The following is a 25,801-nucleotide window of genomic DNA, read 5'->3' as shown; positions in this document are numbered from 1 at the left end:
TGTTGGGGGGGAGGGAGCGCCTGGGTGAGTCCTGGGTGGCTCAGTGGGTTAAAACTTCTGCCTTTGGCTCAGGTCATGATCTCAGGGTCCTGGGATAGAGCCCCACATCAGGCTCTCTGCTCCGCAGGGAACCTGCTTCCTCCTCTCTCTCTCTGCCTGCCTCTCTGCCTACTTGTGATCTCTGTCTGCCAAAACCCCCCCCAAAAACTGATGATGTTGGGAGAGAGAATAGACTGGGAGAAACGATACCCTGGAGAAGATAGGATCTTGCACTCAAGAACAGGATTCCTTTAGGTGGACATAGCGGTAGTTCACCTACAGTAACAGGCAGGCAGCAGAGGGGGGCATGAATGGATGTGATGGTGAAAGTCTGACATGGTAGGAGTCTCCAGTTCCATTTTTTTTGGTGAAATCAGAAGCAAGGAAGGGAGAGGTGGTGGGAAGGATTGAAGAGAGAAGAGGAGATGTAAAATACTCACTTGGAAGAATAGCACAGACGAGGCAAAGTTAGCATTACTGAGCTGAGGGTGGTCAGTATGGTTCTGGGTTTCCCCGCAGCCATTCGTTGTAGTGTGCAGTAGATGCAGAATTGGGTTTACCCAGGGCTCTTATTTTACCAAGCAGATATGATGAGGTGACAGAGAGGTGAGGCAGTATACAAGAGACTGACAATGATAGCCCGTGGAGTGTAAGTTAATTTACTAGGGAAGTAAAAGTCATCAAGGGAGAAGGTAGTAAGATCTGGGTTGGAGATACTGGCTGGATTACAGTTGGCTTCAGGGCATTAGAGGAGTAACCCGGTAAGATACGAGGCGGCAGTCAGTGTGGGATGCTTTGGGGATTACGACGCTTGGACCTGACAAGGTCTAGGGTCTGATCACAGGCAGAGTGAGGGGCTGATTGTGAGACAGGACAAGAGTGCGACTCATGGAGTCGAGAGAATGTTGGGATTATCTACCAGTATACTGAAAGCTCCAAGAAGTGAGAGGGATATTGTTGGAGGGAGTTAAATAATTATACACTCTTGACAGATGAGAGAAGTGTGTGCCCTGTAGGGTAGCCTTCCCTAGCACCGCAGAGTAAATACTTGTGGGATATTGAGAGACAGAATGAGCTCACGGTGAAAAGCATGAAGCATAGAGGAGTAAGCCTAGGTTCGTGGGGGTAGAACTGAGTCTCAGGAGCACTGGTGAGATCATACTGAAAAGAAAACCTCCAAGACAGGTGGGAGACATACACTCTGAAAATGTACCCAGCTTTGTAGCCACGAGGACATCCCAGCTCACCTGAGATGGGGGTTAGATGAACTTCAAGGCAGGCCCTCAGGTGGGAATGGGCAGGGCCCTGGCAAAGCAAACCTCTGCGGGAAGAAACTGCAGGAGGCTGCGTTCTTCCAAGGAAAGCCCCCTTCCCATGAACAGAGAACGTGCTGAGTCAGTCTGTCCCTGCCTTCAGTCTTGGTGCGGGCAAAAGAGGGAATTACAGCACTAAAGAGGTCCGAGAATGTCCAGCTCTTTGAGGATGAGCAGGCAGATGAGCCAGACAGACTTCCGACCATCGGATATTCCAAAAGGCCATGGAGGAACCCGACCCCGGCGGCATTCGGAGGGGACGGGTGCCATGACTCCGGTTGACCGAGACTAAATATGTTACTTCGTCTTTCGTCCTACACCAAGGAACGGGCTCCAGGCCGCACTGTCGCCACGGCCTCCAGGGGAACTGGGATGTGCTCGGCGAAACGACTCGGAGTCCCAACGCAAGGTTGGCAATGCCACCTCCGGCCATCGGCCTGGATAAGGCGGGGCGGCGCGCGGCCCTCAGGTTGGCTCGCTTCGCGCAGTCGTCGCCTGCGCCCGTCCTCAACCAATCAGGAGCCTCCTTCTGGCTTTCCCGCGAGTCGTCCTTTGGCCGGTCTCTTTCTTCTGCCTCCTTGTTTCCTGCCGGCCTGTGGAGTCCGCGCGTAGGGTACACTTCCGTTTCCGGCGCTGTCCATGCGGGCCTGAGAAGTAGCAGTTGTGAACCCGGTAACGGCCGCGGTATGGGAGGCGGTGGCGGTGGGGTCCCGGGGACTGGGGCTCTGAGAGTTTTGCGAATCGTGCTTGGCAAGGTCGGCCAGGACAGTCTTTGCCCCTGAAGAGCGCCTCAGGCCTGGCCCAGTCGCACCCAGTACCTGCCGGAGTCTTGCTCCGAGGTCGTTGGGAGCGGCTGAATGAATTCGTGCAGAGAGCCCAAACGGGGTGGGGAGGTGGCAGGGAGAAGAGAGAGGTCGTGTCTTGGCGGGATAATCCTAGCAGGTGACTCAGACCTGGGCCAGATCTGTTGATTCCAAGTTGTGCTTTTCCCATCCCTCTCCCCGCCCCCAAAGAGAGAGAAAAGTGTCAGTACAAGTTTGGAATCAAAATGTCGTAGGGAAGAAAAATAAGGTCCTGAAATCACATAGCTATTTATTTTCAAAGCGGTTCCTAGAACTCGGCTCTCCGAACTCCTGGCTGCTGTTTCATGACATTATGCTGGTATATGCGGGCTTCCTATTTGCGCTGGTGTGTCTCTGACCGATCTAAGTGCAGCCTTCTCCTGTGGTCCCTTTACTGCATGGCATGAAAGATACTATTTGGATCTCCTTCGCTGCCAGATCACAGCTGTTGTCCTCTCTTGGCAAAATGCCTAGTACATCATAGGCAGACACAAATATTTATATAACTGAAATTAATTTAGTACCCTGAGTGAAGTGACCTTTTTTTTTCTCTTTTCTTAGTTTCTTTCTTTCTTTCTTTCTTTTTTTTTTTTTTATTAGCCAAGTACTCAGATTGTATGCAGCCTGGTTTCCTAAGAAAGCTCACTAATTCAGTGGTTCTCAATGTATGGGCTATGACCTCCTGCGACACTCAGAAATCTTTGTCAGGGTTTCTGCAGATCCATGTGATCTCCAGGCATTGTTCACAACCAACCATATCTCACACATCTAGAAGTTACTGTTTTTTAAAATGCATATAAGTGGTTATTATAATTTAAAAGTTTTATAGAATCCACAGGTACTAAAAGTAACACATGCTGTCATGTGGGAGGATTATTAAAATGCTTTAATATGTTAAAATGTCTTAAAGATGGTTTAAGTTTGGAAACCACTTCATTAGTCTAATTGATATTTTGGGCTGAGCAGTCCAGTATGGTAACTACTTGTCACCTATGGCTATTTAAATTTAGAATGGAATTAATTAAAATTATATTCAATTTCAGTTTCTCAGTTTCACTGAGTACATTTTAAGTTCTCAGAAGCCACATGTGGTAAATGGCCACTGTGTTGAAAAGTATAGGTAAAGAGTATTTTCATTATTACAGAAATAATGCTTGATATAGACACTTAAGATGAATAAAAAGTAACTTAAGCAGAAAACTAACAAATCTAATTTATAACATAACAGAAATGAAATTGGGAATAGTATTAAGCAGTTTCTGTCCTTGTTGCAGGAATACCTTATCTCTTCGTAAAGAAAGAAATGAAATTTAATCTTTTTCCTTGGGTGTTTTCTGGATTGTAAAATGCTTCCCATATCCCTGCCTCACCAATGTAGGTTAGAGTTACTTGTGAATTGGTAAAAAGCCACTATGGAGACTAAGGACCAGAAGAAACACAGAAAGAAAAACAGTGGGCCCAAAGCTGAGAAGAAAAAGAAACGACATCTGCAGGATCTCCAGCTTGGAGACGAGGAAGATGCCCGGAAAAGAAATCCCAAAGCTTTTGCAGTCCAGTCTGCTGTGCGGATGGCTCGATCCTTTCACAGGTATGTTTAGCTGGAGTCTAGTTGTTCATTCCATTTATTCTTTTTAAACAGTAGGAACCTCCCCAGATGATGTTTGGATTCATGAGTCTTTAGCAGCTTTAAAGGACATGCTGTATTCCTTTTACTAAAATGTGAGCAGGGCGCCTAGGTGACTCAGTTGATTTAAGGATCCAACTCTTGATCTCTGCTCAGCTCTTGATCTCAGGGTCGTGAGTTCAAGCTCTGCATTGGATCCGTGCTAGGCATGGACCCTACATTAAAAAAAAATTTAAAAATAGATAAAATGTGAGCAAGTAGTCTTTCTGTGGAAGCTGCCTTGCCTCCATTATCTGCCCACCGATTGGCTTTTTTTGTCCAAGAGAAAAAATCTTGAGAGTTTTTCTTTATAGAATTTCTCTGTGGGACTGGTAGGTGGCTCTGTCAGTTAAGCATCTGACTCTTGATGTGAATTCAAGCCTGGCATAGGACCACACACTGTGCATGGAGCCTACTAGAAAGAAAGAATTTGTAAGATTTCAACAGTTTCTATGGTAATAGGTGTGCTTGTGTTTTTTTTCTGGATATGTTTCATGTAATACGTAGTAATAGCTTTATTTAATGAGTTCTTATTATATGCCAGGCAGTGTACTTTAAACATTATTGAATTAAATTCTATTAAGAGAGCCAAATTTAACTCCAGAGCTCCTGCTGTTATTCATTATGATACACTGCCTGCACATTTATCTTTTTTTTAAACTATTACAGTCAGCTAATAAAGCAATCAGATTTAAGCTGTGCAGAGTTTTTGATACTCTGTACTGTTGAAGTCAGTCTGTTACATGTTTACTAAAGGGGTTATTTGGATTGGGTCTAGAAGTTAGCAAGTTAATTGTATCCATATTGTCTGTTCTGCTGTCTTTAAAATCTTTCCTTATAAGAATGATGCCTTTTATATTTTGAAAATGGATTTAGTTTTTCTTTCTTTTTACAAATAGGACTCAGGATTTGAAGACAAAAAAGCATCACATTCCGGTGGTTGATCGAACTCCATTAGAGCCCCCACCAATAGTGGTAGTGGTGATGGGGCCTCCAAAAGTTGGAAAGAGCACTTTGATCCAGTGCCTCATTCGGAACTTCACCAGGCAGAAGCTGACAGAGATCAGAGGCCCTGTAACGATCGTGTCAGGTAGGAGTGTGCTACCCCAGGCTGATAGGGCATATGTCATCTGAGGGATAGGCATGTCTTTGCTGAACATTTTCTTGACTGGTCAATATTAAAGTAATGTTCTCACTTCGTATTACCTCTCTTATAATACTAAATTGGCTATAGCTTCAAAAAAGGATAGATTCCCCAATGTAATAATGATGTAGATATATACCTTATTCTGACTGCTATCTGAATTTGCCAAATGTGTTCCTCTGAAAAGTTTGGCAGGCCTGGGCAGCCTGGGTTGTTCATGGTGACCACCTTCATTTAATAGGTAGTAAGTATCTGCTGTGTGTTAGGCATGCCTTCTTGCCCTCATGAAGCCACATTGTTAGGGAAGTGAGGGAGCTTTCTTTTTCTGTGAGAATTTGTCTGGTCTGGAAGTTGGTGACCTTTCTGTTTGAGGGAAGATGAAACAAATTCCCAAAATGGCAATGGAAGAATCTGAAATTTCTTTCCTTTTTTAAAAAGATTTTATTTTTAAGTAATCTCTCCACCCAACATGGCGCTTGAACTCACAACCACAAGATCAAGAGTTGCATGCTCTATTGACTGAGCCCCTAAAATTTCTTTTTTTTTTTTTTAATTAACATAGAATATATTCTTTGCTTCAGGGGTATAGGTCTGTGAATCATCAGTCTTAAACAGTTCACAGCACTCACCATAGCACATACCATCCCCAATGTCCATAACCCAGTGAAATTTCTGATTATAGCAATAATATAGTTGGATGGAGGCTTTTCTTTTCTTTTCTTTTTTTAATGATTTATTTACTTAGAGAGAGAGCGTGCAAGTGGGGGCAGGGGTAGAGGGAGAGAATCAGCTAGATTCCCCACTGACTGTGGAACCTAGAGCCCAATGCAAGACTTGATCCCACGACCCCAAGATCATGACCTGAGCCAAAACCAGGAGCGAGGTGCTTAACCAACTGAGCCACCCAGGTGCTCCAAGCCTTTTTTTTTTTTTTTTTTTTTTTTTAATCTTAAAGGCATTCCTGTCATTTTGACAGATTTCTTTTTAATTTTTTTTTTTTTTTTAAATAGACTCTTACCCCATTGTGGGGCTTGAGCTCCTGACTTGGAGATCAAAAGTCACATGCTCCACTGACTGAGATAGCCAGGGATTCCTTTGTTTGTTTGTTTATTTATTTATAGTAAACTCCACCCCTAACATGGGGCTTGAACTCGCCACTCTAAGATCAAGAGTCTCAGACTGATTCCTTGTACCTTAAGTTAGAAATAATGATTGTTCCATGAAAATTCTCTTACATCAAGTTAGAGGATATTTTTAGCTTAATGGAAACTTGGGAAACTTTGATAAAGATAGAAGTGTTGGCCTACTGCTGAATGGTAGGATCACGGTCATAATGAATGTGCTTATGTGCTCTTTCCAGTCAGAATTTTACCTGTTTAAGCACTTTATTCATGTGTATAGACTTTCAATATTATTTTAAAATTAGGGAACACAGCAAGAAAACTTTACTGGATAGAACTTAAAATGGTAATTAGAATAAATGGATACATTATTTCAGGATTTTTTAAAAGTAAAATTTGGGGGGGGGGGTGCAGTTCCTGGGTGGTATAGTCAGTTAAGCATCCCAGCTCTTGATTTAGACTCTGGTCATGATCTCAGGGTTGTGAGATCAGGCCCCATGTGGCGCTCCGCTTGAGATTCCCTCTCTTTCCCTCTCCCTCTGCTCTCCTCCTACTAGCATGCTTGCTCTCTAAAATAAATAAATACAGTCTTTAAAAGAAAAATAAAATTTTTGTCTTTTCACTTCCAGGTAAAAAGCGCAGACTCACCATTATTGAATGTGGGTGTGACATTAATATGATGATTGATCTGGCTAAAGTGGCGGATTTGGTAAGTCAGTGGGGGTGGCGTGAGTTTCTCATGAGGACTTAACAGCAGTGTGCTCAATTATTTATCTCATGCTGAAGGAAAGAAAGGCTTATTATTAAAGGGATGGTGAATATAATCAGGGACACCATCGATGTGTTTGAACTGATGATAATAATATGGTTATAATATATAATTATATAATATTGTGATAATTGTATAATATATAATAAAAATGGAATATGCACAATGAAATGTAGTGTCAAATCTAAAAGCAAATTACAGAAAAAAACTTTAACGAACGTAGTTAATTAAGATATACATACAGATATACAAACATGTAAATATATAAGTAGTAAGACTATTTCTTGGACCCTTATTAGGCAATGTGCTAACAACTTTCTAGAAATTTAGTTCATCAAATCTCCCAGTATGCCTTGGAGGTAGTAGGTATTATCTCTAGTTTACAGAGGATGAAACTGAGGCCCTAGAAGTTAAGTAGTTTGTCTGAGAATGGGAACTTGGCTCTTGGTGGTGTCAGAAACTCCAGTTCTTAATGATTATGACAAAATAAGTACATGAATTGCTTTTGAGAAATTGTCAGAGTTTATAACAGAAAATCTAGACAGTGCATAGTGTATGAAAATTGTGCAACTTTGATTGCATTTAATGGTAATGTTCATTAATTACATTTTATTTAATTATTTTTTATTTATTACATTCTAAATTAACAAAAATCTAAGAAAAAAATAAAGCAGTATTGTTTAGGAAGAGTGGGGTAACAAAGGCCGTTATTTGGTTTGTTTTTTGGTTGAACAATTTCTGGAAAGCTGTTTGGTGACATGAGCTACAGGTTTTATCCTTTGGCCCAGGAAGTGTCCTAAAATATAAAATAAAAAGTAATTTAATGTAGATATTATGGCTTTGCCATTCTAATATCAGAAAACTCAATGCCATTCAAATTTTGAACATGTAATGCTACTATTAATAAAAATGTGTCATTGTCAACATAAACTAGTATAAACTAATGTTTTTGAAATGATTTAAATAATTTAGCATATGAGTAATTGGTTTCCTTTTAATGTAAAATATACCAAGTTCCTAATTTTAAAGATTTTATCCAAGTTCCTAATTTTAAAAGCATAGATATATTAAGCAAGATGTCTTTTTTTTTTTTAGATTTTATTTATTTTTTGACAGAGAGATAGCAACAGAGGGAACACAAGCAGGGGGAGTTGGAAAAGGAGAAGCAGGTTCCCCACTGAGCAGGGAGCCTAACTTGGGGCTTGATCCCAGGACCCTGGGCTCATGACCTGAGCCGAAGGCAGACGCTCAATGACCGAGCCACCCAGGTGCCCCAAGAAAGATGTCTTTCATATACATCTTTTTAAGACTTAAAAAGGAACCCATGCGGGGCACCTGGGTGGCTCAGTCATTGAGCATCTGCCTTTGGCTCGGTTCTTGAGCCCAGGGTCCTGGGATCGAGCCCCACATGAGCTCCCTGCTCAGCAGGAAACCTGCTGCTCCTTCTCCCACTCCCCCTGCTTGTGTTTCTCTCTCTCTGTCTCTCTGTCAAATAAATAAATAAAATCTTTAAAAAAAAAAAAAAGGAACACATGGTAAAATAATAAAACTGTATTACAGAGCACAATGCATGTTTTCTGTGCTCTGCTCTGACCCCATCTCTCAATTTCCCTCAAAGCAGTATCCTAGATTTGTGTATAAATACACATGCTACTGGGGCACCTGGGTGGCTCAGTGGGTTAAAGCCTCTGCCTTCGGCTCAGGTCACGATCCCAGGGTCCTGGGATGGAGCCCCGCATCAGGCTCTCTGCTCCACGGGGAGCCTGCTTCCCCCTCTCTCTCTGCCTGCCTCTCTGCCTTCCTGTGATCTCTGTCTGTCAAATAAATAAATAAAAATCTTTAAAAAATAAATAAATAAATAAATAAATAAATACACATGCTACCCTTTTAAAGCATATGCTATACATGTTCCATACTTCGCTTTCTTTTTCACTCAGTATGTCTTATATAAGTACTGTAGCTCAACCTCATTCTTTTAAAGCATTATGTTGCATGTACATTAATTTTTAAACTTTCTTTAAAATGTTGATTGCTCTGCCTTGGGTTGTCGTAAAGCCTAAGTCACAGCAGAGGCATGTACATACATGGATATGTGTCTGTGTGTACGTGTGTGCTTTGAAGGAATAATACAGTCTTCATTTATCTTTATTTGACAAGATTGTCAGCTAAGGGGCTGTTGCTACCTATTCTTCTCTTCCTACAATGAATTGCTTGCCCCTTGGCACTTTGTGGCATCAAATGGGATATTGGGCTATTCCACTGCCAGCTTGCTCACCTTCAGCCTGTTCAGTGGCGTGGAAGAACTCTGTGTACCAGCTTGGCCTGTGGTCTGCAGTGGTAGCTGTGCTTTCTTGGAATGCTCAGTGGCCCACTTTCATGTATTTTTGTGGTTTAGGATTACGAATATTCCTTAATTTAACCAAAGATAAGTGTTTCTGGTTCTGTGTGTGTGTGTGTGTGTGTGTGTGTGTTAATAAGCTACAGAAAGATGGGAACAGAGATGTCTTTAATATCTTAAAACTAGACATATCCAGGAATCAATTCTGAAATTATTTTGTATGTTTAAAGAGTCAGATCTTAAAAATTGGTCTTATATGCTTATATTTTCTTAGATTAGCATTCGTAACTTTACTATTTTTTGGCTCAATTCTAAAGTGGTAGCTTTTTAATTTTTTTAAGTTTCTGAGCAATTGCATGTTACAAATTAACAAATAAGATAGAGTTTACTATATACCTCCCAGCAAAAATTTTTTTTTCCCTGTGAGATAACTGAAACAAAAATACTTGGTTTTCTTACATTTTTGGTACTTTTCATTGATTACCACTTCATCCCATTTTTTGGATGTCAGAGATCTGTTACTTCATTTCTTGTTAGAGACCTGTTATTTGGCCTAAAAATACCTTATAAAAATTTTTATTTCTTGAAGTGAGGACCTTCCACGTGAGGGCCAAATTAGATCCAGCTTTTTCTGAGTTATTTCTAAACATCCAATTTCTTGAAGTGGAAACTTATAGTGTGGTGGATTTTGTCTCATGGCCTTTTAGAGAAAGTGAAAGGGTGGTATTTTCTCTGTCATGACGATCCCTAAGTAATCATTTGATTTAGTCCAGAATAGGAGTTGGCAAACTTTTTCAGTAAAGGGTCAGATGGTAAATTATCTTAAGCTTTGTGGGCCATAGTTTCTCTTGCAACTGCTTAACTTTGTCATTGTAGTGCAAACACAGGTATATGCCATTCATAAATAAATTAATATGGCTGTGTTCTAGTAAAACTTTAGTTATATAACAGGTCATGGGTCAGATTTGGCTCAAGGACCATAGTTTGCTTATGATCTATTTTGAGTAGTTTCCTTGAATAATTGTGTTTTTTTGTTTTAGGTTCTGATGCTTATAGATGCCAGCTTTGGGTTTGAAATGGAAACATTTGAATTTCTAAACATCTGTCAAGTACATGGCTTTCCCAAAATTATGGGTGTCCTCACTCACTTAGATTCCTTCAAGTATAATAAGCAACTGAAAAAGACAAAGAAGCGATTAAAACACAGGTTCTGGACAGAAGTCTACCCGGTAGGAAGAGAATTAATTATTGAATACTAACACTATAATTTAAAAAAAAAGGTTGAATAGGAGAGATTAATAAGCATTCCTTCAGGATTCACCTTTGGAGTTTCTTTTATATATCTGTTCATTGTCCCTGGAATATTTCCTTAAAATAGTCTATACTTCAGTGTGTCTCATTTGTCTCTGTAGCCCCCCAGCACCAGGCAGTACCTGGCTCTAAGTGTTTTAGATTTGGGATTATTTAATAGGGTTTGTCCGAAGTTTCTGCTAGTTACAGGACCAGGGACTGTAGTGCACACATACTGGCACTCCATCGTCCCCTGCATACTGCTGTGGCCCACTGGTCATAGAGTTTTTTCCTCTGCCCAGAACCTCACTGTCCTCTCTGTGCAGTACTCTAGACAGATGCCACTACTTGACTGGAGAGCAGTCCTGAAGCTAAATGTATTTGCACTTCTGCTTGTACTAAGCCCTGCTAAGATGAGTACTGAAAGAAGGCAGAGAAGTTTGGGAAGCACTGATAAGTGGTTTGTTAGAAGTCCCCCTTAGGATTGCTTCTTATTTAGAGCTCTTAATTTTGATGTAGTATTGACAAAAATTTAATTGAAATTTAAGTTTTTTTCTTTTTTAATGTTTAGGGTGCCAAGCTGTTCTACCTTTCTGGAATGGTACATGGTGAATATCAAAACCAAGAAATTCACAATCTGGGCCGTTTTATTACAGTTATGAAGTTTAGGCCTCTTACATGGCAAACCTCTCATCCTTATATCCTAGCAGACAGGTAAAAAGTACATGTAAAGTTTTTCTTTTCTGGCCTGTATATTTCAAAGCTACAAAGGTCATAAAAAGAACATTAATAGAGCTTATTTTGTGCTTATTTTTGAATAATGAGGGAGAAATATAGTTAGTGGAGAATACCTACTTTTTTGTATCGTTACCCAAAGATGCTGTGGCTTCAGAAGTATGAAATGTTTAGAAAAATGTGAGGCTTTTGAAGCATTTAAGGCTATATAATATGGTCCTATCCTGCTTTTTCAATCTTAATCTCAGTGATAACTGCTTTGGACCATGGTGCTCTAGTCACCCAGATGTGCCCTTGTGCATTCTTTCCTTTATGTTTTTTCCATATTGTTTTCTCAGCCTGGAATCCCTTTCTCTACTTGCCAGAATCCAGGACACACCAGAAAACCTAGGTCAAAGCTTACTCCTCTTCCATAAAGGATTTTTCTGCATATGTTTTCATCTCTTCCTTAACCCCAGGTGTACGTTCTTTCCCACTTCTGGTATCTTACTCACAGAAGGTATATTACGTAGAGCCTAAGAGCAGTGCAATCATGTGTTTGCTTCTTTTCCTCTGGTAGATGATGAAATGCACTTCCTTATTTCTATATTTCTTATAATTTTCTCAACAACGTGCTCAGTCTTTGACACTTGAAGAGAGGTACAAAAACATTGACATTTATTTCTGCCATACGATTGGGTTTTATTTTTCTAGGATGGAAGATTTGACAAACCCAGAAGATATTCGAACAAATATCAAGTGTGACCGAAAGGTGTCTCTTTATGGTTATTTAAGAGGAGCACACTTGAAGAATAAAAGTCAAATCCACATGCCAGGTATCCTTTTCTTATGAAATGTACCAAACTTCTGGAACTCTTGGGATGAGTTACTTCATTTCTCAGGAAAACTGAAAAATGGTTAAACAAGATAGAGCCACATTGCCAGAAATTTTAAGACTAACTCAGCTCTGCCTCAGCTAGCAAAGGTGTTGAGTTGACCAAATCCCCTCTGCCCTGATGATGGTGGTTAGCTAGAGAGGCAGAGTGCCAGTGACAAACGATATCCTTGTGGCTGAAGCCTTCCACCTGTGGGCTGTTTTTGTCGACAGCTGATACACTTACAGCTCAAGCCATCGTCCTCTATCTGTCTTCCAGGTGTAGGAGATTTTGCTGTGAGTGATGTCAGTTTCCTCCCGGACCCCTGTGCACTTCCTGAACAACAAAAAAAGCGCTGCTTAAATGAGAAGGAGAAGTTGGTTTATGCACCGCTCTCTGGAGTTGGTGGTGTCCTATATGACAAAGATGCTGTCTATGTCGATCTTGGTGGCAGCCATGGCTTCCAGGAATCGGTAAGAGGAAAGTTACAGGAAGTACTGTAGTCAGCTTTTATATACTGAAACTTTTTAATCTTTATTTGTATTTATGGTAAAAGCTACAATGTATATTTTAAATACACAGAATACTTAATTGCACCAAGAGAAAGTAAAAGTCATGTTCTTCATTCTGTTGCTAAGACATACAGGGGATCCTAGGTCTTTTAGCATGAACGTTGCAAGCGGTTTGGTGTTTGTACTTCCTGTCTGTCTTTATATAGCATACTTCATTTTATTGTACTTTGCTTTATTGCATTTCATCAGTATTGCCTTTTTTATAAATTGAAGGTTTGTGGCAACCGTATATTGAACAAGTGTATCAGTGCCTTTTTTCCAACAGCATTTGCTCACTTTGTGTCTCTGCATCACATTATGTTAATTTTCACAGTATTTCAAATGTTTTCATTATTATTGTATTTGTTATAGTATCTGTCATAAGTGATTATCACTAATGATTAGGATTTTTAGCATAAAGTATTTTTTAATTAAGGTATGTACATTTTTTTAAACATAATGCTATTGCACACTTCATAGTTACAGTATAGTATAAGCATAACTTTTATATGTACCAGAAAACCAAAAAATTCATTTGACTTGTTTTATTGTGGTCGTTTAGAACCAAACCAACAGTATCTCTGAGGTATGCCCATATAATATCAGTGTGTTTTCTAGCTCTCTTTGGTCTTTCTTTTTGTTTTCCTCCCTAAATATATACCTATTTATCCAGATTATATTATGTATATTTAGAATATTATATGTATATTTAGATTATTATATGCATATTTAGATTATTATATGTATATTTAGATTATTAGGTGTTATCCATAAATACCATGTATTTGTGCACATATAGACGATCTTCGTTTGTGTGTTTGAGAGAGAAGTAATTTTTATTTTTTTTATAGAATTTATGTATGTATTTGAAAGAGAGGGAGAGGGCTAGAGAGAGAGCACGAGAGAGAGCATAAGCAGTGGGGAGGGGCAGAGGGAGAAGCAGGCTCCCCTTGAAGCCTGCTCAAGCTGAGGGTCCCAGGATTGTGATCTGAGCCAAGGCAAACAGTGAACCGACCGAGCCACACAGGTGCACCCCATACTTTGTTTTTTTATTTTTTTAAGTGGGCTTTATACCCAGTGCGGAGCCCAACATGGGGCTTGAACTCACAACTCTGAGGTCAAGACCTGTACTGAGATCAAGAGTTAACTGATCTCAAGTTAAGTTAACGCTTAACTGGCTGAGCCACCCAGGCTTCCCATAATATTTCTTATATGGGCTCCAACTTTAAATGCTCGTGCAACTTTTGGAGGGCACCTAAGAATATGTGATTCCATTGTTCCATGTTAGTATTTGTAGAGCTGCTACAGTCTTCTTTATAGCTGTGTGGTATTTCATTGTCTGAATAAATCTTATTTATTGAACCAACCCTTGGAAATCTGTGGGGAGGTTACCCCCAGCTTTCCCTGGTTTGAACATTGCTGCAGTTAGCACCCTCAAGCATACACTTTTGGTCACTGGGAGGGATCTTTCAATGCAATAAATTCCTTGAAGTGAAAAGTTTGAATCAAAAGCAGCAGAATATTTTTTAAATGAACCCCAGATTTTCATTTCTTTATTCTGCAATGGAATTTTATTGGGCAGACTACATGTTTTGTGTAGCAATGGCACTTAAGGTTTTTCTAGCTAAGTAGGTTACCAGGTTGTATACTCCATGAACTTTGAAAAAGTTTAATGAAGAAAGAGGTCAATTTTAGACTTTAAGATTTTTTTTTTGAGGCAATAAGAAATATTTTCTGGAACTATGTTTAGGATAAATTTGAGAAACTGATTGAAACCAGTATGTCTCTCTTCAGAATTCTTGTGTGTTCCTCACTTTCATTTTCTTGGTGGCCTTAACAGGACGAGGTGAGACCAACCCATGAACTGGTACAAAGTCTTATTTCCACCCATTCCACTATTGATGCCAAGATGGCTTCAAGTAGAGTGACACTTTTTTCTGATTCCAAACCACTGGGGTCAGAGGATATAGATAATCAAGGGTAAGTTTACCATTTTTTTGTTTTTCGTAAAAAATATGTTACAGATGATTATTTCACCTATCATTCTGCCATCAACACACATTTTGGTGGGATTCATTCCAGGTTTGGGGGAGTTTTTTTTGCTTTGCTTGATATATACGTAGGTTTCTGAGGGCTTTTCAGTTATGTGACCTTACATGGAAGTATTCTTGAAATATTATACAGGATCCAGTTTTTAGCAAACCCAGAATATTCCTCAGATATCACAAAATTTTTTCTATAGGTTGTTTTTGGTTTCTATAGGTTGCTGAGGCCACTTAGTTTTCTTTTAGTGGCCAAATTCCTAGTACAAGCAGAGTAAGGAAGCTTGTTCAGGTGGCTGTTGAGAAGCTACGTATCTTGTCTCTTAACGTTTTCCTTAGATTATATTGTAGTATGTCCTGGGTCATTACCCACTGATGTGTAGCTTATTTGAATTATTTTTGCTTTGGGTTGGGAACTGGTATATCTTATACATAGTGAGTGTTTTGGTTTTATTTGGTGATTTATATGACTCCCAGTAAAAATAAGTCTGAAAATGATTGAAATTATCTGGTTTATAACTTATTATAAATATATACAAAGGAAAATTTTTTGGAAAAGTTTATTTGCTGCCTTCTAATTAGCAGGTGGTATAGATGATAGTTTAGTACTGTATTCTTATATTAGCTGGCATTCTTTAATAGGAAGCTCTCACTTCCACCCCTTTATTTTAATATCACTGTTAACTACTTGACTTTTTAAAAAATTCCATTTGTTATTATCCCATTACTATCATTCTTTCTGATGCCTTGATTGTCTCTTCAGTCTCTCTCCTGTGTTCTTTTGGCCCTTCCCCTTTAGCCTTTGAGGACTTCCTGTCTCCTGACACAACAGGATGTTCCAGGCTTACCTTTGTATTTTCCTTGCTTTGGATCTGGAATCAGTTATTTAAGGATCATCTATTTCAAGCTTGGAAGTGATCACTTTTCTAAAAGATTGATCAAGCAATCACTTTCATTTAGATAAATTTTTCCCTAATGTTAGACTTTTTGTTTTTTAAAGGTTACCTCATTATTCTCTATAAATTTTTTTGAAGAAAGGTGTTGGGGAACTGTGCATGAGTTTCCTTAGTATCTATTCCAGTATTTATCAAATCGTTCCTTTCTATGCTATGTTATTTAAAATCATTCCTTGATTATTATCTTCTGTTTGCTTAAGTATTGGCTTGCTATGTCTAGAGTAGCCAGTTACTGTATGAATTGAGTTATTTTGCATTTACTTGGTAATACAGAAAGTGGATGCCAAAAGAGGAAAAGCAGATGGATTTGAAAACTGGTCGAGTGCGTCGGAAAGCCATTTTTGGAGATGAAGAAGATGAGTCTGGAGACAGTGATGAAGAAGATGATGAAGAAATGTCTGAAGGCGACAGGTTGGCGGAGAGCTCTAGTGATGACGAAACAGAAGAGGAGGCAGATGCCGAAATGACAGATACGGTGTATGCAACGGGCAAAGGTGTCAAACGGCAGAGACTTGAGGAGATGGAAGAAGACCTCGAGGTGGATTTGCCAGCATTTGCTGACAGCGATGATGACCTTGAGAGGAGCTCAGGGGAGGAAGGAGAAGCAGAGGAAGCTGATGAAAGCAGCGAAGAAGAGGATTCCCCTGCAGGAGGGAGGGGTCTTTCAGAATCTCAAGTTGGAGACAGTAGTAAAGCAGGACTTTTACAAACTAAGGGTTTGAGTAACAGTTTGAATCTGGAGAAAGCAACCCTCACCACTTCAGATTCAGGCCACTGCACAGCTGAAGAGGCATTTGCATCTGAAGATGAAACTGAAGAAAGCTCCTCTCTCAGTACAGAGGAAGAGGGTTCGGAAAATGAAGAGGTTATTAGAAAAAAGTTTCCAAAGTCTTCTCCAGTGGCTGGTGGTCAGAGACTGGGGTCAGAGAACTTTATTGATGAGACCAGTGATGTGGAAGACTTACTCAAAGAGGAAGAAGATTACAAGGAAGAAAACAGCTATTCCACAGAAACTTCAGGTATGCTTAAATCAGTGTAACTGTTGTTATAACTTGGCACTGGAAATGTTCTACAAATAGAATGTCTACATTTGGGAGTCTGCTGTTTTGGAGATTTTGTTACCTTTTCAAATATTGCACTCAGAAGGATTTAGGGATGAATGAGCAGTGAGCTTGAGGCAGAAAGGACTGATAAACACCTTAACCGATGTCGGCGTTGGTCCTTTCAGGTGCCCTCAAGTGGAAGGAAGACCTTTCCAGAAAGGCAGCTGAGGCCTTTCTGAGGCAGCAGCAAGCAACTCCAAACCTTCGAAAGCTTGTTTATGGCACAGGTAAGAGAGCCCCGGTTCAGATCTAGAAACGTTTTGTTTCTTAGACCGTTTTCTGGAAAGGAAATGAGGAAATTGGTTGGAGGATTTTGGTGGTGCTTTTGAAATTCCTATGATATCCTTGGCTGTCGTAGTTTATATGTAGCAGATGTTTTTAATCACCAGCTCATGGGTTTGCCATAAAACTTTTGATGAGAATACTCTCCATTTTGTTATTTTATATCTTCTATACAAAGTGCTTCAAGATATTTTTTTGGGTAGAATTTCATGCCAGAAAAGAACAAAGTGGTGCATTTTATTTTGTATTGTGGTCCTCAGTTACTGTGTGATTAGAACAAGGCCAAAGAAGTATATGGGAGCTAGGAGCATTGAATTGAAGGGTTGGTGTGTACTGATCTCCGTTCAGGTTTGCCTAAGTACTCTTAGTGATTAGAGACTCAGCAGTCTTCAAGAGAAACTCTTTATGCTAATTAAAAGCTTTGTTTTTAAATACCCCCTTTCTTTCCCTAACCCCCAACATTCCGTCTCCTCACTGAATTATTTGCTCCTTCCTTATAGGAGGGCCTAAGTCCTCCAGACACGTTGAGCAGTAGTTCACTGGCCTTTTCTCCATCTATAGCTGATGTGCTCGGGGATACCACCATACCTACCACAAACAGGGACCTGTAGTCTCAGGTCCTTTAGGGTGAAGATTTGTTCTCACTTTTTCATCATGGTGGTCTCTTTAGTGACAGAGGATAATGAAGAAGAAGATGGTGATACGAGGGAAGAACTTGGAGGGTTGTTCCGTGTCAGCCAGCCTTCAAGAGAATGTAAGCACAAGCTTGACTCTTTGGACTGCTCCAGATTTCATGTGGAGGCTCCCCATGATTGGGATTTAGAGGAGGTAAGGCTGAATATGAATTGTATGTTTGACTTCTGAGACAATTAGGGAATTGTTCTAAAAGATTATGTGATTTCAGTATTTCCTGCCTGTTATTAGCTTTTCATTTTTGTGAGATAATAGGACATCCTCCCAGATATTGGACTGGATCCTAAGCAATAATGTATTTTGAGTTTAGGGTGACTGTGTGCGTGTGTTATGGAAAAATGGAAACTGTGCATAGTCGTGTTAATCTTTATTTTGAAGGATTGCACTTAAGTTTTCATATATTTGAAATATCTTGTGTTTTATAACTAGGATATACCTCATGTCCCTGAGTGAGAATTTATAATTGCTACTCTCTATAAACAAAAAAATTCATGACATTGGTAAATTTTCTTCCCCTGCTCACCACTCTTTAGTCACACTGGAATTCATTGAGTTCTCAAAGTTGCCAGGCTTAATCCTATCTTAGACCTCTTGGCTCTCAGGTTTCTCTTCTGGAATGTTCTGACGTTCTTAAGGCTGGCCTCTTCTGATCATTCAGTTTTGGTTAAATATCACTCCTCAGGCCTGGTCACTATCATATTTCTTAATTTAATTCACTGAGTGCACTTATGCACTTTATGAGATTTTATGTAACTTTTTTGTTTGCAGTATAACTTCGTACAGATTATAGAAAACCACATAAAAACAACTGTTTAAGTTAATGGCTTTCTAGGTGAGGACCCATGTAACCACTGTGTGTCCATCACAGTCATAGTCCTGTCCTCCCTGCAGAAGGAACTATGATTCTTATGGTAATCATTTCCTACTTTTCTTCATAATTTCGTCCTCTAAGTTTGTACTGTAGGTTAGTTTTATCAGATTTTGGGGGTTTGTTTTTTCACGATGACTTTTCAGTCTCATAATCTATAGTCCCTTCCACCTGTCTCTTTTTTTCCCCCTTATATTTTATTTGTTTAAGAAACTTAAGTGTTTGATGTGTAGAGTTTCCCATAGTCTGGTTTTTGTGGATTGCATTGCATCTTATGTGCAGTTTATCAGGCTTCTTTCTTCTGTATTTCCTGTAAAATGGTGCGGAGCAATACCAATAGAACTGTGTGTGACGATGGAAATGATCTGTAGATTATTGAGCTGTCCATTGTGGCTACTTGTGTCTGTTGAGTACTTTAAGTACAGCTAGTAAGACAGAAGAATTAAATTTTTAAATTTATTTTAGTTTTATTTTATATTAAGTCTTTAGAATTTAAATAACCATGTAGTTTTAGCCACCCTATGGACAGCACATCTAGAAATTTGATTAGATTTAGGTTTTTTTTATTTTTGGAAAGACTGCTTTCTAGATGGTGGTGTTTGTTCATTAGGAGGCACATAAAATCATCTTATGATAAAATGTTGGTTCTCAATGTTTAGATCCATTAATTTATTAAGGATGTAAAATGGTGAGATTCTGTTCAGTTTGCTCTTTATTACCTGGAATTCCTCTAAAAGAGAAACCTCCCCTCATCTACTGTTTGGTTACTCAGTTCCATATAAGCAGGATAAATACTTGATTCTTTATATTAGTTTTCAGAATGATTTTTTTAAAGTATCATTTTGAACTCCATAGAATTTAATATTGAATGTTTCTTTCCACTGAACTTGTTATCTTTGTGGATACTCATGTTGTCCCATTTCTGGCCAGTTGGAATCTCTTTAAGTTGGTTCCTAAATTCTTTTGCTTCTTTGCCATCTGATATGATGAGGTATTCCAGGATCATCTTCTATATTTCTGATGCCAGACTTGGAAGCAGCCATAAGAAGTCCTGATTTCTTTTAGTACAAAATGGTATTTCAGCATCACAATCTAGTCATAGGATACACACTGTTATGGACTGGTCATTGTTTCTAGGTCTTTCAGTGACCAGAGCTAGAATTCATAGTTCTTTCCAATTCAGATTCAGAACTGCAGAGTTCTTATTTAACCTCTTTTTATTTTACATTTGCATCTCTGTTTTTCCACTGGGAGATTAATTCCGTTTGACCCTGAAGATAATGAAATTAGAGAAGTGTATAATCACTCATTTGCTTTACCCCATTACATACAAAATAATGTCAGAATAGCATTACACATGTTACTGTTAATATGATTACTGAAAACAGAGGTTTTTTCCCCTCATATATTCCCCCATTTCTCTTTTCAAAAGTGGCTACAGGTTTACATTCCTACCAGCAGTGTATGAGGCTCCTGATTTCTCTATATCCTCACCAACACTTGTTATTAGCTGTTTTTATTATTATTGTTATTATAGCCATTTTGTTGGTGTGAAGTAGTATCTCATCTTAGTTTTGATTTGCCTTTCTCTGATTGCTAATGATATTGGGCATCTTTTCATGTGCTTACTGGCCATTTGAAGAAATGTCTATTCATATGGTTTGCCCATTTTAAAAAATTGTGGGTTTTTTGGGTCATTGTTTGTAAGAGTTGATTATATATTCAGTTTGTCACATACATGATTTACAGATATTTTCTCCCATTCTGTGGGTTATCTTTTCTTTAACCTTTTTTTTTTTTAAGATTTTATTTATTTATTTGACAGAGATCACAAGCAGGCAGAGAGAGAGGGGGAAGCAGACTCCCTGCTGAGCAGAGAGCCCAATGCACGGCTCAATCCCAGGACCCTGGGATCATGACCTGAGCTGAAGACAGAGGCTTTAACCCACTGAGCCACCCAGGCGCCCCTTCTTTAACCTTTAAAGTGCAAAATTAAACATTTTTTTAGAGATTTTATTTATTTATTTTATTATTTTAAAAAAACTTTTTTTTTTTTTAAAGATTTTATTTATTTATTTGACAGAGAGAGAGAGATCACAAGCAGGCAGAGAGGCAGGCAGAGACAGAGAGAGAAGCAGGCTCCCTGCTTAGCAGAGAGCCTAATGCTGGGCTCGATCCCAGGACCCTGAGATTGTGACCTAAGCCGAAGGCAGAGGCTTAACCCACTGAGCCATGAAGATTTTATTTATTTATCAGAGAGTGCATGAGAGCATGAGCGGGGTTAAGGGGCTGGAGGGCAGAGGAAGAGGGATAAGCAGGCTTCCTGTTGGACAGGGAGCTTGATATAGGGCTCGATCCCAGGACCCTGGCATGATGATGTGAGCCAAAGGCAGACGTTTAACTGACTGAGCCACCCAATAAAGTTCTAAATTTTAATGAGATTTAACTTACTTATATTTCTGTTGTTTCTGTGTTTGGTATCATATCTAAGAAACCATTGCTAAATCTGAGATCATGAAGCTTCACTCCTATGTTTTCATCTAATAGTTTTATAGTTTAGTTTTTATATTTAGGTCATTAATCCATTTTAAGTTAATTTTAGTATTTGTAATGAGATAAGTTCAACTTCCTTCTTTTGCCTATAGATAGCCAATTGTCCTAGCACCATTTGTTGAAAGACTATTCTTTCTCCATTGCCTTGTCTTGGCACCATGAATGAAAATCACTTAACCATAGATACATGCATTTATTTATGGACTTTTAGTTATATTTCACTGACTTATATCTTCTTTATGCTAATACCTTACTCTTTGATTACTATTGCTTTGTAGTAAGTTTTGAAATTGGAAAATGGGGTCTTCTAGGTTTGTTCTTTTTTAAGATTGGTTTACCTGTATGGATCCCTTGGGTTTTCTGTGTTATAGGATCAGCATTTTCATTTCTACAAAGAAGCCAGTTGGGATTTTAATAAGGATTGTGTTGAATCTGTAGATCACTTTGGATGGTATTGATATCTTAACAATATTAAGTCTTTTGTTCCATTAAAATGGGATGCCTTTCCTTATATTTAGCTCTTTAATTTCTTTCAAGAACATTGTATAGTTATCAGAGTATAAACTTTGTACTTCTTTATTGAATTTATTCCTAGTATTTTAGTGTTTTCAGTGCCATTGTAAAAGGAACTTTTTTTTCAATTTCATATTTGGATTTTCATTGTTAGTGTATAGAAATAAAATTTATTTTTGTATATTGATCTAGTATTTTGCAACCTTGCTAAACTCATTTATTCTGAAAGTATTTCAGTGGATCCCTAGGATTTTCTGTAAACAAGACCATATCATTTATGAGTTGAGTAGAAGTAGTTTTCCTTCCTTTCTTTCTTTTTTTTTTTTTTAAGATTTTATTTATTTATTTGACAGACAGAGATCACAAGTAGGCAGAGAGGCAGGCAGAGAGAGGAAGGGAAGCAGGCCCCTTGCCAAGCAGAGAGCCCAATGCGGGGCTTGATCCCAGGACCCTGAGATCATGACCTGAGCCGAAGGCAGAGGCTTAACCCACTGAGCCACCCAGGCGCCCCTGTAGTTTTCATTTCTAAACTAGATGCCTTTATTTCAATTTCTTGCGTAATTGTCCTGGCTAGAATGTCTAGTACAGTGTTGAATAGAAGTGGTGAGAGGAGACAGTCTTGCCTTACTCCTGATCTTAGGGGGAAAGTCCTCAATTTTAACCATTTAGTATGACACTAGCTGTGGGTTTTTTATGGATGCTGCTTATCAGATTGAGAAAGTTCCCTTCTCTTGGTTTGTTTAGTGTTTTTATCGTGGAGGATCTATTTTTTAATTTTTTTGGTCTTTGGTTCCCCTAAATCAACTGTTAATCCTCAGAAATTAAGGATTTTCTTCTAACAGTTTGCCATCCTTCAGTGCCTACGAAGCTTCTTGGCATAGAGCAGATGTTCAGTAAATATTTAGTGAGTGATTATAGCATGAAGAAATGAGTAAATGAACAGATTTGCTTTTGCATCCATTGTAATCATGCAAGCCTCAAAACTGCTCTTTGAGAGTGAGGTTGTATATGAAAAACATGATTCATGACCAAAATGTGATTGAGGTGAAAGCCAGGACCTATCTGAAGATTTTTGTAAGTGTGCTTTTAAAGCCTTGGCAGTGAATCACGTTTGCTGTCTTCGGTCAGTTTCCCCAGCAAAGAGATTCTGAAACAGTTGTGTACAAGGTTTTACTATATATTTAAGAGGGGCTCCCAGCATCTGCTACATGTATATACTAGATGATTTATCAGGTCTGAGACTGGGAACCTCATCAGTACTTTCTGCCCTGTTGTGCTTATCGAGGACATTTAGCCTTTGTCAGAATATTAACATTGGTCAAGTAATTAAATTTTCAAATAGCCACAATAAGTCAGGATTAACAAATAGTAAAAGCAACTTTCTAAATGCTGGCTACTGCATTGCCTTAGGAATACTAATAACGTTTGAAAATCAGTTGCTCTAGTAAATATCTGTTTACTTATAAGGTCAGTGAGCTAATAGTATTTCCCCATCCACTGCTTAAGTAATGATATTTAAGCTTTTCTCTGTGGTTATACTGTATATATCAAAGATGAACATATCTCATATGTCTACTTGGAATGAGAATTTCCCCCCAAAAAATGTGTCTTAAGAAAGTATTTAAAGGTTAGTTGTCACCTACCACTGTTTCTTAATTTCAGTTGTTTTGTTTGAATGATTGGAGCATGTCAACTAAATGCTGACTTTTCTGTGTAAGGTTATGAACAGTATCAGAGATTGCTTTGTGACTGGGAAGTGGGAAGAGGATAAAGATGCAGCCAAGATTTTAGCAGAAGATGGTAAGTAAAGGGCCATATTTTTCAGAGAAGACTGTCTTCTCTATATTTTAGTCTATATCTTTAAAAGTTGGAAATAATAGACAAATGTGAAATGCTTTGGGGAACACTGATAGGAGTTTATGGGTAATATTCTGGTTCCTCTTTTTATGATGATCTTATTTTCTTCCCCTGGTTAACTGACTTATTAGATATGGTCATGGTGCCTGGGTGGCTCAGTGGGTTAAGCCTCTGCCTTTGGCTCAGGTCACAGTCTCAAGGTCCTAGGATTGAGCCCTGCATCTGGCTCTCTGCTCAGCGGGGAGCCTGGCTTCCCCCTCTCTCTCTGCCTGCCTCTCTGATTACTTGTGATTTCTCTCTCTTTCTCTGTCAAATAAATAAATAATTTTTTTAAAATCTTAAAAAAAAAGATATGGCCCTCAAAGAAAAGTGGGAGGCTTTCCATAAATTTTATCATGTGCTTGTTCAAAATGGATTTTTGTATGTGTGAAAAATAAATAACATATTTTTCTTTTTAGTAATGAAGGTAGTATACATTATAGAACATCTAAAATAAAATGTCATCCCAAGGGTGCCTGGGTGGCTTAGTGGTTTAAGCATCTGCCTTTGGCTCAGGTCATGATCCCAGGGTCCTGGGATCGAGCCCCACATTGGGCTCCTGCTCAGCAGGGAGTCTGCTTCTCCCTCTCCCTCTGCCCCTCCACTCTACTTGCGCACTCTCTCTCTGTCAAATGAATAAATAAAATCTTTAAAAAAAAAAAGTCATGCCATAACCTCTGCCATGTGTTAAAAAACTTTTGTTAATTTTTTGAGGTTATTTACTTCCAGTCATTTTACAAATTTTTAAAATTTCTAATTTAATTTTGAAATTTGAAATTGAAATTTAAAATTTCTAATTATATAAATTGCATCATTAAACTTTTTCAGAGGTTTCGTGTTTACAATTTAATTCTATCATATCCTATATCAATTCACAGTTTCTCATTTAAGCAATTTACCTTGTTCATATTATAAATAACTGCACTGGAGCACCTTGAAATAACTCTAGGATCACATTTTTTATTTTCATAAGTTAGGTTCATAAAATTTAGAATTGTTGGGCGCCTGGGTGGCTTAGTGGGTTAAGCCGCTGCCTTCGGCTCAGGTCATGATCTCAGGGTCCTGGGATCGAGTCCCACATCGGGCTCTCTGTTCAGCAAGAAGCCTGCTTCCCTCTCTCTCTCTCTCTCTCTGCCTTCCTCTCCGTCTACTTGTGATCTCTCTCTGTCAAATAAATAAATAAAATCTTTAAAAAAAAAAAATTTAGAATTGTTGAGTCATTTTTTTTGAACTGCCAAAAGTTTTTCAGAAATGTTATTTTTGGCAATTTGATAAATGAAAATTGTTTCTTATAACTGGCATTCTTTTGATTACTAGTAAGAATATTTAAGGTATGTTGGCTGTTGCATTTCTTTGCTGAATTCTTTGTTCTTTACTCATTTTTCTAATGGGATATTAATGTGTTTTTCTATTGAGTTGTAAAATTATTCTTTAAAGGATATTTACTCTCCTTCATTGGTTGCAAATATTTTTCTGCTTTTAGCCACTCATCTGCTTTATATATAAAATACGGTAGTTTGTACCCTCTAGAATTTTACATAAGTGGAATCATACAGTATGTACTCTTTTCTGACTTCTGCTCAGCATAATTATTTTGAGATATTCCATCCTGTGGCATCTCTATCCCTTTTTATTACTGAATAGTTGATTTCTTTTATTAGTGAGTAGTATTCCATTGTATGATGGAATACTGCACTTTATCTCTTCATCTGTTGGTGACATTTAGGTTATTTCTGGGTTATGGCTGTTGTAAATAAAGCTCCTGTGAACATTCTTGTACAAGTTTTTGTATGAACAACTGCTTTCATTTCTGTTAGGCCCATTACCTCAGAGTGGGCTAAACAGATCATGTGGTAGATGTGTGTTTAATTTTTTAAGAAATAGCCAAATTGTTTTCCTGAGTAGTTGTACCATTTTGTATCGCCATTAGCCTTCATGAGATTTTCAATTATTTCTACATCTTTGCCAATACTTGATATGGTCAGTCTTTAGTTTTAGACAGTCTTTAGGTATAGAATGATATAGCATGGTTTTAATATGTATTTTCCTAATGACTAATGATGTTGAGCATTTTTATGTGCTTATTTTCCATCTGTTTCATTTTTGGTAAAGTATCTGTCAGATCTCTTGCCCAGTATTTTAATCTATTTAATTTACTTAAGTCCTTTATCACTTGTGATTTTAATTATTTTTGCCCAGTATGTGGTTTGTCTTTTCATATATTTAACAGAAACAC

The 25,801-nt window shown here is 38.5% G+C and overlaps 1 protein-coding gene across 4 annotated transcripts in view; it reads left to right on the top strand.

Moving 5' to 3' along the window:
* Nucleotides 1–1,819: 1,819 nt before the first annotated feature.
* The window catches only part of BMS1 (BMS1 ribosome biogenesis factor), a 45,507-nt gene continuing 21,525 nt past the window's right edge, over nt 1,820–25,801 (top strand). For 2 of the 4 annotated variants that reach the window (XM_047702679.1, XM_047702676.1), the window contains exons 1-13: nt 1,820–2,024; nt 3,469–3,782; nt 4,757–4,947; nt 6,752–6,831; nt 10,270–10,458; nt 11,091–11,233; nt 11,948–12,069; nt 12,388–12,581; nt 14,500–14,639; nt 15,931–16,676; nt 16,886–16,987; nt 17,713–17,870; nt 23,388–23,469. In XM_047702679.1, the coding sequence (XP_047558635.1) occupies nt 3,607–3,782; nt 4,757–4,947; nt 6,752–6,831; nt 10,270–10,458; nt 11,091–11,233; nt 11,948–12,069; nt 12,388–12,581; nt 14,500–14,639; nt 15,931–16,676; nt 16,886–16,987; nt 17,713–17,870; nt 23,388–23,469 (2,323 nt within the window). In that variant the 5' untranslated portion in view covers nt 1,820–2,024; nt 3,469–3,606. Of the gene's footprint in view, nt 2,037–3,468; nt 3,783–4,756; nt 4,948–6,751; nt 6,832–10,269; nt 10,459–11,090; nt 11,234–11,947; nt 12,070–12,387; nt 12,582–14,499; nt 14,640–15,930; nt 16,677–16,885; nt 16,988–17,712; nt 17,871–23,387; nt 23,470–25,801 lie in introns of all 4 variants that reach the window. The other 2 variants (XM_047702677.1, XM_047702678.1) reach the window with 2 other exon arrangements.

The sequence above is a fragment of the Lutra lutra genome, chromosome 14, assembly GCF_902655055.1.
Source record: "Lutra lutra chromosome 14, mLutLut1.2, whole genome shotgun sequence".
Classification (NCBI taxonomy): domain Eukaryota; kingdom Metazoa; phylum Chordata; class Mammalia; order Carnivora; family Mustelidae; genus Lutra; species Lutra lutra.
Note: the sequence above shows the minus strand (reverse complement) of the source record. Positions and strands in the feature narration are given on the sequence as shown.